The following is an 11,130-nucleotide window of genomic DNA, read 5'->3' as shown; positions in this document are numbered from 1 at the left end:
CTAAGCTGCAAAAACAGTGTATTAGTGCTGTTTTATTTTAGCTGTCCTGACTCCATATTTTCTTGTTGGGGACCCAGGCCCTGACCACCTAACTGTCCGACTAACTCCTAACATGACAGGATCCTGGAGGCCTGACTGTTGTGTAAGCTAAGGCTGTGTTTTGCCACTAGCAAAGCATTACATTAAGACAGTTGGGAGTTCCTGGAGCAATGTCATACTCTGCCTGTCTCAAGTATTTGTCAGTGGGCTGCAAGTTATAAGGAAATTTAATTTTATGTACATTTCCTTTTGCCTTTGTTCTTCATATCAAAAACGACACTCTTTGTTTTAAGAGTCCTTTGAGGCATCTGTCATAATGAGGATATAGAAAGTGGGAAACTTTATTCAACATTTTCCAGTTATTGATCAAGTGCTGGAGATGGAAATAGGAGCTAAGATTACAATGATAAAGATAAACTAGTCCTTGGTAGCGAGGCATCACCAGTGAGACAGAGTAAATGGGTAATTTAAATTTTCAAAATCATGCTGCAGTTGCAAAGCGAGTGTAAAGGAGGGCTACCCTACCCATTTTCGGGGATTCAGGAAATCCAAGGCTTCAAGGAGAAACTAGTCTGCAAAATAAAGGTGAGGATCAGTAAGAGAGGTTGTTTGAAGAAGTCCGAATACTGTGCACAGCTATCTAGAATAAAGGAGTAACCTGTCAAGCTTGTGCAACTGGAAGTGATTCATTATAACAAAAGCATAGCATGCAGATATTAAGTCAGCTGAAAGGGAAGTCCAAAAACACTAATGACACCCTGCAGACCCAGTATCCAACTAACACCTAAAACCGTAAATTGCAGCTGGAAAGTGAAAGACACCAGCCGGGATTTCAGAATCACATACTTTATGTATTATTTTTCAAAGAATTTGAGGAGGTAGAAATCAACTCCATAATACAAGATTAGGATTCACGTTTTGTTTTTTCCAGTGTCAGACCTCGCTATCAGACCTATCTTTTGAACTGGCTGATGCTTTCCTAAGAATGCAAAATTCCCTGTTACCACCACCACCACCACCACCACCATCATCACCATAACCGTCATCCTTGTTTTTTCTTTCTTACCCTCCTGAGCAAGAATTGCATACTCCTTATAAAATTTCCAAAGATACAAAGGTTTATACAAAATAAGAGAAGTATTCCTCTTATTCCTGATCTCAGAAACCTAGCTTCCCCTAGAAGGAACCAACATTGTTAGTTCCTTATGTTACTCCAGAGATCACCTAAGTGTATCCATACAAGTAGATATGAATGCCAGTTTTTGGCAAAAGCAGTGCACTATTCCTATTGGTTTGCACCCCGCTTTCCCCACATTACAGTATATCTAGTAAATTGTTCTATATCATTACAAATAGTGCTGTTACTCAATTTTCTGGCAATATAATATTCCACTGTATAAGTGTGCTAAAACTTATATTACCACTCCCATATAGATGGACATATAAATAGGTCCAGTCTTTAAAGTTATAGTCAGTGCTGCAGTGGACATCTTATAAATACATAATTTTTCTGTGTGTATGAGAGGGAGTGCATGTATGCCTTAAAACTGAAGCTGTGGGCCAAAATGGACATCTATTAAAACTTAAGAAATACTGGACACAATCTGCAATAGATATTATACCATTTGGGCTCCCATGAAAGGACATGTTTTCAGAAACTTTGGGAACACAGTTTGATAGCATATGAGGTGAAACACTACATCTCATAGTTTTAGGTTTATTTCTCTTATTTTGAGTTACTTGAACATCTTTTCTATAAGATAGAGTTTGCCCATTTTTATTGACTCGTGGCTCTTTATGATATATAACTTATAAAATCAGCTCTTTCCTCAGACATAAATCAAGGCTGTCTTCAGAACATTTTTGCCTTCTGGATTTCTTTAGGTTCTTTCTCACCACAACAAATTGTATCTTTATTTTTTATGTAGTTCTGTCAGTACCTTTATGTCTTCAGGTTTGACGGCATTTAAAAATAAATTTGATGTTCCAAGACAATTTATAAATTATCTGACATTTACTGATTTTATGCAGTTTTTTAATGTTTGAGGTCAAGCTGGAATTTACTTTGTGCAGAATTTACAATAGATCTAATCACTGTTTCATTCTGCATGGCTGTCCAGTTGTTTGACAACAGGTATTGTGCAATTCATACTTTCCCACTAATTTGAAGTAATACTTTTCACATGCACTTAATTCCTGTATGTGGTGGGGTTCTACCTTTAGACCACACAGTGTGTTCTGTTGTTGTGTCTTTATGCTCAGTTGACACACTCTTCTAATTACTGCAGTTCTATAAATTTCATTGTACTTCTTCTGAATCGTCTTGGCTTTTTTATTTTTTTTTTTTTGATCGGCTCCATTTAAATTTTACAATTAACCTTTCTGAAATTGTAATTCAGAACACATGAAATTTATAAGTGAACTAAGAATTGATTTGCATATGAAACTGTCCTACTCAAGAACACAGTATGGATAGCCATTTGTGTAACGATTCATGTGCGACTTTCAAAAGCATTTTGTGTTTTTTGATAAATATATTCCAATATGTTTCTTTTCCAGGATATTACAGATTTGACCTCTTTGTCTTCAAATCTGTTACTTCCATGTGCATTTGAATTAACTGTCCAGCCACATTGACTATATCTTTTATTTACCAGTCATTGATGCCCTGTAGTAGGTATTTTATATTTTTCTATTAAAATTTTGCCAAAAACAGAAAAGGTACATGCATGTAAAAATAAGCCACATCAAAAAGCTGTTTTGAAAAGTTGTAAAAATTACCTGAAATTATCCACAAGAGAAAAACTTGGCAATTAGTAAATACAACTCTTCTATCAGCTCACAAATTTTAGACCACCATGAAGGCTCCAGATTATTTTCTTTCTTATCATTTGCCGTTGTCTTTGAAGTGCAGTAATTTTCAGTGTTTTGCTTTTTTTCAGTCAAATCTTTCATTTTGGCCTAAAAGCGTGTGATATATTCATAAAAGGAAAACATTTAAAAACTCCAAACATTCAGGAATAAGGTTTTATATTAACAATTTATAAAATTATCTGCATTTTCCTTTTTAACATATTCTCCCTTATTAGATCATTTACAGCAGGAATATCTCCTGGTTTAGGGTTGGGAAATGAGAAGAGGCATAGTACAACCTTAATTATATTCATCCATCACTAGGGTTTTGCAAGGTGCGAAACAGGCATAAGGACAATTGTTGTGAGATAGTCTAGCTAAAAATCATGCTTTTTAGGAGATAGCCTTTGATCTGAATGGCACAAATGCTCACCCACATCTTAGAAATAGTGGGAACTTGTAAGCTGGTTTAGAAATCTGATACAAACACTTCCAGATGGGAGAAGAGAGAGTCCCCTGTGTGCTGACTCAGGCAGGCCGTCCTCACCTGGAGACAGCACCAGGTCAGGAGCTGTCAGTCCCCCTCATTTCTGAGTCTGTGCAGAGCTGATAGTTTTAGGTCAGCAGGGATCTGTCTTAGGGTCACTGGGTGAGTAGGGTGCCTGAAAATTGGCAATAATCTTGGGAAAGTGAACCAATTGCTGCTTCTCTTACATACACCCAGTTAGAATATCTACATGATAAAGCTGGGGACCCCATTTAATATTGCTCCATGAGATCATCCAGGAATCCCTCAGAGTAGCAGCACATGCTCTGGGAAGGTGATTTATCATCTGTAAATGCTTGGAGCTACCAAGTTCTTACTGGACTCCCCGGAAACTCAATGTGAACACAACTCAAGTGCCTCGACACAAGCCATGACAAATTCAGGGGGTGTAGTGAATCAAATGCAATCAGTGGCCGTGGTGCTTCTCTCTCTGACCTCGCCCAACTTTCAACCCTCCCTTTCTGGGGTTTCAGGGCTTTGTTCTGCAGACCCTGCTCGGTCCCAGGCTAGGCTTACCTCAAGCCTCTGAATCCTCTCATCCTGCTCTTTCTCATGTTTTTCTCTCCGTCTCAGCTCCTCTTTCATCTGGGTCATGGATTCCTTGCAATATATTTCTAGAACATTTAACTGTTGCCGCAACTGTGTACATTTTTCCTCAAGAAGCTGCTTTTCCCTCTCTGCTGTCTCTCTTTTGTCCTGCTCCTCTGCTCCAGGAAGATTTTCATTCAGAGAGGAGAGATCACAGAGGTTAAGCCTGAAAGCTACAGCCCCCTGTCCCACAGCCCCCACTCTCTCAGACACCAAACCACCTTGAAAGAGCAGAGGGAAATGTCTGAATTCAACTGGTGACCACACCTCGAGGGCGGGTTGAGAATATGGTGGGAAAGGCCCTGACCGCCTGGCTGATGAGCCACCACACCCTGCCTTGGTGTTTTCAGATTTAGCAGAGTGTGCTTTCCCCAGAAGGAGAGGAAACGCCTTGCTTCAGGAAGATATTCCTGTCGGGGAAGGAACCTCCCACCCCATCGTGCACTGAGCCCTCCCCATACCTGCTAAGGCTCTTTGTGCATCACGGAGAAGCTGGTCTTTCTTCTTACAGCTTTCCTCTAATTCCTCCTTCATCTGCAGCAAGTCCTGGGGACCACAAGGGCAAAGACATATCAGGCAGGTCAAACCCGAATTTCCATCGAAATATTTGGAGAAAAAAACTGATTCACATTCCTTAGTTGCCCCCCCCCCCCAGTACCCCCCTCTCCCCACAAATAGAATGTTCCAAGATCCTAGTTATCTCCCTACCCCCTCCAGCCTCCGGAAGAATGTGAAGTTTTATAAACACAACCTTGGGTTTTCCTTCTCCTCCAAACTCAGATACTTTATCTGAAGCAAAGTCAGTACGGACACTCAGGTGGCCTCCTTGACTGAATACTGGCAGTTTCAGTATTCAAAATACTGCTCTTTTTTTCTGCTTGTGGCTTCTCCAGTAACCTCCCACCCTGGATGGTATGTATAAATCTTTCAAAATTTATGTCACACTCCTCTTCCAGGAAGATTTCCTAGACCATCTTCCCCATGTGAAAGAAACCATTGTACATTAAATTTGTACATTTTTGTCAATTGTACATTTTAAATGCATGAAATTTATGGTATGTGAATTACTGGTTTTTTAAAAAATTCAATTAGCCAACATATAGTACATCATTAGTTTTTGATGTAGTGTTCAATGATTTATTAGTTGCGTATAACACCCAGTGAATTAGTGTTAAAAGAAACTTGAATAACTATCATCTCAGAAAGAAATACTCCATTAAGACTATTGGTCCGTTCCTGAACTCCCTGAGCCTTCCTTGTGATGTGTTGAGTCTGCCTTATATAAACTCGATGGCTCCTTGCAACTGTAACGTCCTGTGATTGTACCTATAAGGCATAATTAACAGTAATAAAACTAAAAGCAAAATAAAAATAAAAATTAATCTGGTAGCAGAATCTTCTCAGAGAAACTTGGGTTTCTGTGAATGGGAGAGAGTGCACAGAAAAAGCAGCAAGCTCAAAATAACATAAGCATGTTCCAAGCACATAGGGAAACTGCCAATATTCAGTCAAGGAGGCCATCTGAGTGTCTATACTGACTTTGCTTCGGACAAAGTGTCTGAGTTTGGAGAAGGGGATAAAATAGAGTAATAGTGTCCTTTATAACTCTCTTACTCAGAAGAATCAGAATCCTTCCACCATAAATGCTAGCTAATCTGTGGCCAATCAGGTAGCCTCTAGGTAGAGGGGGTAACATGAAAAATCAACTATTAAAACCAAGTACCAGGTACTGCTTCTGTAGCTCGTGATCTTGGGGGCACTGCATTGTGGAGGCTGCCCCACAGTGTAGGTTTGGGAGTACCAGGACCATTTCTGTGGGAATCTCACACCAGGACAGGGGTATCCCCGCGTTGTCCAGACAAGGAACTGCTCCACTGTGGAAGACATCGTAAAGGTCACTGTTAGAATCCCCAGCCCTGAATGAGGCAAGAAATTTAGGGGATCAATGAGATCCAAAATCAGACTACAATTCTAAAACAGTTTTTTAATGACCCTAAGCAGTTTGAAACTTTTCATCAATCTCATCTCCTCCTACTAATTAGTGTTTTTCTTCCATCACTGCAGGTAAAAATTTTAAGTATCTTCCTTTAGTTAACATGCTCTGGTATCTTTTGGATATCTTTGATATCTTTCTCAATGAAGCATATTAAGAAAACAGTTGATAATCATAAAATGCAATAACAACAACAACAACAAACAGTTGATTACAAAATCAGTAGAGGAACTAAACAGACATTTTTCCAAAGAAGACATCCAAATGGCCAGTATATGAAAAGATATTTAACATCACTAATCTGGGAAATCAGGGATATCTTAAAACCACAATGAGAGATCACCTCACACCTGTTAGAATGGCTGTTATTAAGAAGACAAGAGATAATTATTAGCAAGGATGTGGAGATAAGAGAACCCTTGTACACGGATGGTAGGAATATACATTGTAAAACAGTATGGAGTTTGCATAAAATTAAAAATAGAACTACCATGTAATCCAACAATCCCACTTGGGGATATTTATCCAAAATAATTGAAATCAGGATCTCAAGGAGATATCTGCACTCTTGTGTTATTGCCACAAAGCTGACAACAGTCAAGATATGGAAACAGCCTGAGTGTCCATCAATAGATGAATGGATAAAGAAGTCGTATACATATATACAATGGAATGTTGTTCAGGCATGAGAAATAAGGAAATGCTTCTATTTGTGACAACATGTATGGACCTTGAGGGCATTATGCTAAGTGAGGTAAGTCAAATACTATATGAGATTACTTATATGTGGAATCTAAAAAAAAAAAATGGGGATGTCTGGGTGGCTCAGTTGTTAAGCGTCTGCCTTCGGCTCAGGTCATGATCCCAGGGTCCTGGGATCAAGCCCCGCATCAGGTTCCCTGCTCAGTGGGAAGCCTGCTTTTTCCTCTCCCACTCCCCCTGCTTGTGTTCCCTCTCTCGCTGTGTCTCTCTCTGTCAAATAAATAAAATCTTTAAAACAAAACAAAAAAGAGTGAACTCATAAAAACAGTAGAAGGGTGGTTTTAGGGAATTTGAAGGTTGGTGGTTTATAAGGGTATAAGCTTGCAACTAGTAAATAAATAAGGCCTGGGGGTGTACTTCATAATGATTATAGACAACAATACCAGATTATAAACTTCAAAGTTGCTAAGAGACTAGATCTTAACTGTTGCCAGCACATACACACATATATACACAAATATGATAATTAAGTGACATGATAGAGATGTTAGCGAAGGCTAAGGTGGTAATCATATTGCAATATATAAATGTATCAAAGCAACATGTTTTACACCCTAAAATTTACACGATGTTGTATCAATAAAAATAAAAATAGATTAAGTGGTGAACAACTGAGGCATGGTAAATGAGATTATATTTATTCCTATTAAAATTCCGCTTACTGGAGGTCTGGGTGGCTCAGTTGGTTAAGTGTCTGACTCTTGGTTTTTGGCTCAGGTCATGATCTCAGGGTTGTGGAATCGAGCCCCCATGTCAGACTCTGCACTGGGCATGGAGCCTGCTTAAGATTCTCTTCCTCCCTCTCCCTCTGATCCTCCCCTGCTTGTGTGCACATGCTGTCTCTCTCTCTCTCAAAAAATAAATAAAATTCCACCTACTTTAAGGAACCAATTGTTGGAAATTTAGTTTTCTCTGGCTTATATATATATATATATATATATAAGCTTTGAGAGGAGCATTTATCATACCCCATGTCTCCTCAGATGCAGTGGAAACTTGCAAACCCAGAAGAGTGAGTCTCACAGTAAAATAAGACCACAAAGTCATTGTCTTGCCTCAGAGTTACCCAAAGGATGCATACATTAGCACTTCTGTACTTTTCCATGGCGCAGAATGCGGAGTGGCCATCTGCAGAGTGCTGCCTTCATTATTCTCCAAATCTCTGATGAAGCTAAGGATGAAATACTGGATAACACCAGTGTGCAATGTTTTGCTGTCATTGATACAAGAACCTGCGAAGTAGGCTTATTATACCTGCTTTGCAAATGAGATCAGTGGGGCTCAGAAAGTCTAAGTAAGGTGTTTTTCCGAAGTACATAGTAAATAAATGGTATACTCATGATTGGAAACCTGGAAGATCTGTTTTACTGTTCTATGTTTTGCACCCAATTACCTGGCATGATAATTTTCCTCAAAAATATTGGCTACCCCATACTCCATGATCAGTAACCTCTAGAGGATTTCTGTTGACTCTCTTATCCCCAAAACACCCTTTCTAATGTGTTGTCATTCTGACCTAATGGGCTCCTCTTACTTCTGCAGCGTCAGGTTGTCATCCCACAGACCACTCAGCACTTTCCAGACCTGGCTTTCTCCTGGCACAGCAGGTGCCTCACTGGGGGTGCAGCTCACCTCAGGTTTAGGAAAGGTATCTTTTCATATTTTTATTCTTTGATCTTCAGTCTCATTTACTGTGGCTTTTTTTTTTTTTTTTTTTTACTTCAACACATGGGTTGAACATCTGTTATGTGCTACACATTGTGCTTGTGTGCTTGGATAAAAAGACAAGCTGTGGCCCCTGCCCTCAGAGTGATACTAAGGTAACTGTATGGTTTAGGATTAGGCTTCGCTGTGAAGATTAGAAAAAAATGTCTCCTCAACAATTTACATTGATTTCTCCCTCATAAATTTCAGGATCAATAATCTAGAGATGGTATATGCTTTTTGTTTCATAGGGATTGAGGCTTTAGAACCTTCTTATCATATGCTCAGTCATCTATAAGGGGTGGTCCATGGTGTGAGATGGTATGCCATCATATTTGTATTCTAATCAGGGAACAAACAATGGGAAGACAGGCCTCTCCTTTACTAACTCACCATGTCTACATAAAACAAATTGCTTCTTAGATTAGTCTGTATTCCCGTACACAACCACAAGAGAGGCTGGACTTGTCATATTATTCTGGGAAACTATGTGCCTGGCAAATAAGCAGGAGTCCTATTAGTACAGGAGAAAGGAAGAACGGAGATAAGGGGAGAGTTAACAGTGTTTCTCAGTAACCATCTCAAACTAGAAAGAGGACAGACAAAACGACAACGATGTTGTTGTTTCTTAGCAATTGTAATTATCTCCACTAAGTCTAAGCTTGAGGAGAAACGTGTCATGTCTATTCTGTTCCCTGCTCAGTCCCCACGTTGGGCACATAGTAGATTTGTGAAACTGAAATAATACTGAGGAAAGAGATGTAATTGAGTGATAGGGGCTAATTGAATTATGTGTTTGAGATGACTTAATTCAGTTTAAGAATACAAAAGAAGAAAAGCCTTGGGGAATTTTAAGGGGTGGGAGTCCTGGGAGAGCATGGGGTTTCAGAGGCAATGCAGACAGAGTGAGCATCCAGAAGCAGGGAGAGGTTAGCTATGTTAAATACCCAAAGAATTCACTGCAAGTATTGGTAGGATAGCCAGGGATGTCCTTAGTGAGCACGGACTTACTGGAGTGATGGAAATAGGCAGGGGAGAGGAAGGAGTGGCGGGATCCCAAGATATAGGTGCTAGAGTATTTAGTGGTGAAGAGTCACGGCCTCTGTTACTTATATATATATCCCCCCAAATAATAATCAGAATAAGAATGTAAATAGAAAAACTTCTATATCTGTTTAGAAAGAGAATGCAAATGTCACAAAATATCACCACAGGGTCAATCTAAATGAATGGTGTATAAGATTTCATTGTAGTCTTAAGCTTCCTCTGTAATTCAGATTTTTAAAAAATACATAGATTTTTTTGAATATGTAGATTTTAGAGCAAGAATATGTAAACAACATAAAGTAGAAATCTCAAATACATGGTTTTATATCTTACATAGTTAGATGTATCTTTTGCATTCCTCTTCTCAGTTCCCATTTTTATTTCAGATATTAAGGTTTTAAGCCCAAACCTAAAGTGCCTGTAAAAGAAAGTTTAGAAATGAACATACCTGCTTCACAGCACTGCTGGTCTGTTCAAGAATGAGCTTCCTGTTGTCTCTCAACTCACACTTGTTCTGTTTGTTCCGCCCAGAGAACGGGAGAACAGATTGAGGAAGTTCAGAAAGGAAAAGGAGGAAGAAACTGAACCTGAAAGCAAAACTACTTTAACTGTTTGTTAAATATTTGGAGAAGGCATGCCAGAACCCAGCCAGCAGAGCCTGAGAAAGTATAGGGTGGAGGGAGCTTAGAGGATCCCAGTCACTCTGTACGTGGGCCTTACTAAATGTCCACAAATGGACTATTACTGGAAGCCAAGGGCACAAGAGCTCCTGGCCCCAGGGCTCCCAAGCAGATCAGATTGGCTGCTTGCCATCGACAAAATCCAAAAACAGAGAGACCAGTGGTGGTGAAACAAGAAAGGGATTTATTTCAGGGAGGCCACCACCAGGAAGACAGAAGACTAGTGTCCCAAAGTCTGTCTCCAAAGTGCTGGAAATACTTCCAGGTTCATATAAGGAAAATGTGGGACAAAGGTCAGTGGGTACATGCAGGTGGGCAATAAAGGTCAGGTCGTTGCCTTGGAGTCAATCACGCAGGGTCTTGCTGGTCTTAAGAGAACTTAATCAGTTAGAAAGTACAGACTGAGGTCAAAATGTAGGTAGTTTGGGTAACTCCCCAAACTGGGTCCTCTTTCAGGGCTATGATGTAGGTAGGTGTGCATTCTGTTGTACTTTTATGTCTTCGAATTCATGGAGCTTCTTGAATGAGTTGATTAATGTTTTCACAAATCATGCATGTTTCTGGTTATTCTTTTATTCATATATTTTTTGTAATGCTTTACCTTGAGCCAATTAATGATAAATATCCTTTATCGACACCTGGTTTCAGAGGGCATTATTTCTACATACGCAAAGCCTTACTCACTTTCAGCTAGGCGAATGTAGGAAAGAGTGAAGCAAGGAAAGTAAGGAAAGAGATCCAAGGATGTGTTATGGAGCCTCTCTGAGCCCTGGGGCTCCGTCCTGCCAGGGTACTGTGAGTGAAATTCAAGGAGTCTCAGAGAATGCCTCATTGCCCAAAGCATCTGATGAAGGGAGAGTCATCCGTGTAATAGAGGTTGGTGATATGGAAATTAGGCCACCTGCTCAATGTAACTT

The 11,130-nt window shown here is 39.7% G+C and overlaps 1 protein-coding gene across 2 annotated transcripts; it reads right to left on the bottom strand.

Annotated features, from left to right (window-relative positions):
- Nucleotides 1-337: 337 nt before the first annotated feature.
- On the bottom strand, nt 338-10,461 carry LOC113254436 (guanylate-binding protein 6-like). 2 transcript variants are annotated; one of them, XM_057310488.1, is made up of 6 exons: nt 9,982-10,461; nt 5,751-5,901; nt 4,489-4,573; nt 3,956-4,143; nt 2,821-3,000; nt 338-611 (listed from the first exon to the last, which is right to left on the bottom strand). In XM_057310488.1, the coding sequence occupies exons 2-5, from the start codon at nt 5,835-5,837 to the stop codon at nt 2,827-2,829; spliced, it is 534 nt and encodes a 177-aa protein (XP_057166471.1). In that variant the 5' UTR covers nt 5,838-5,901; nt 9,982-10,461; the 3' UTR covers nt 338-611; nt 2,821-2,826. The 2 variants fall into 2 exon arrangements, with proteins under 2 accessions (XP_057166471.1, XP_026353438.1); XM_026497653.4 differs by having other exon boundaries at nt 9,867-9,999.
- Between the last annotated feature and the right edge of the window lie 669 nt (nt 10,462-11,130).

Source organism: Ursus arctos, unplaced genomic scaffold (genome assembly GCF_023065955.2).
Source record: "Ursus arctos isolate Adak ecotype North America unplaced genomic scaffold, UrsArc2.0 scaffold_12, whole genome shotgun sequence".
NCBI classification, from domain to species: Eukaryota; Metazoa; Chordata; class Mammalia; order Carnivora; family Ursidae; genus Ursus; species Ursus arctos.
This window is presented reverse-complemented; position numbering and strand designations above follow the sequence as displayed.

What these genes read in the sequence shown, in the direction of transcription:
- LOC113254436 (XM_026497653.4), bottom strand. Translation starts at nt 9,889, where the DNA reads ATGCAAAAGATACATCTAACTAT. An exon ending in AGCTACAGAAGCAGTACCTG is followed by an intron (nt 4,574 to 5,750) that starts GTACTTGGTTTT and finishes TGTGGTCCCCAG; the next exon opens with GACTTGCTGCAGATGAAGGA. An exon ending in TGCACAAAGAGCCTTAGCAG is followed by an intron (nt 4,144 to 4,488) that starts GTATGGGGAGGG and finishes TTCCTGGAGCAG; the next exon opens with AGGAGCAGGACAAAAGAGAG.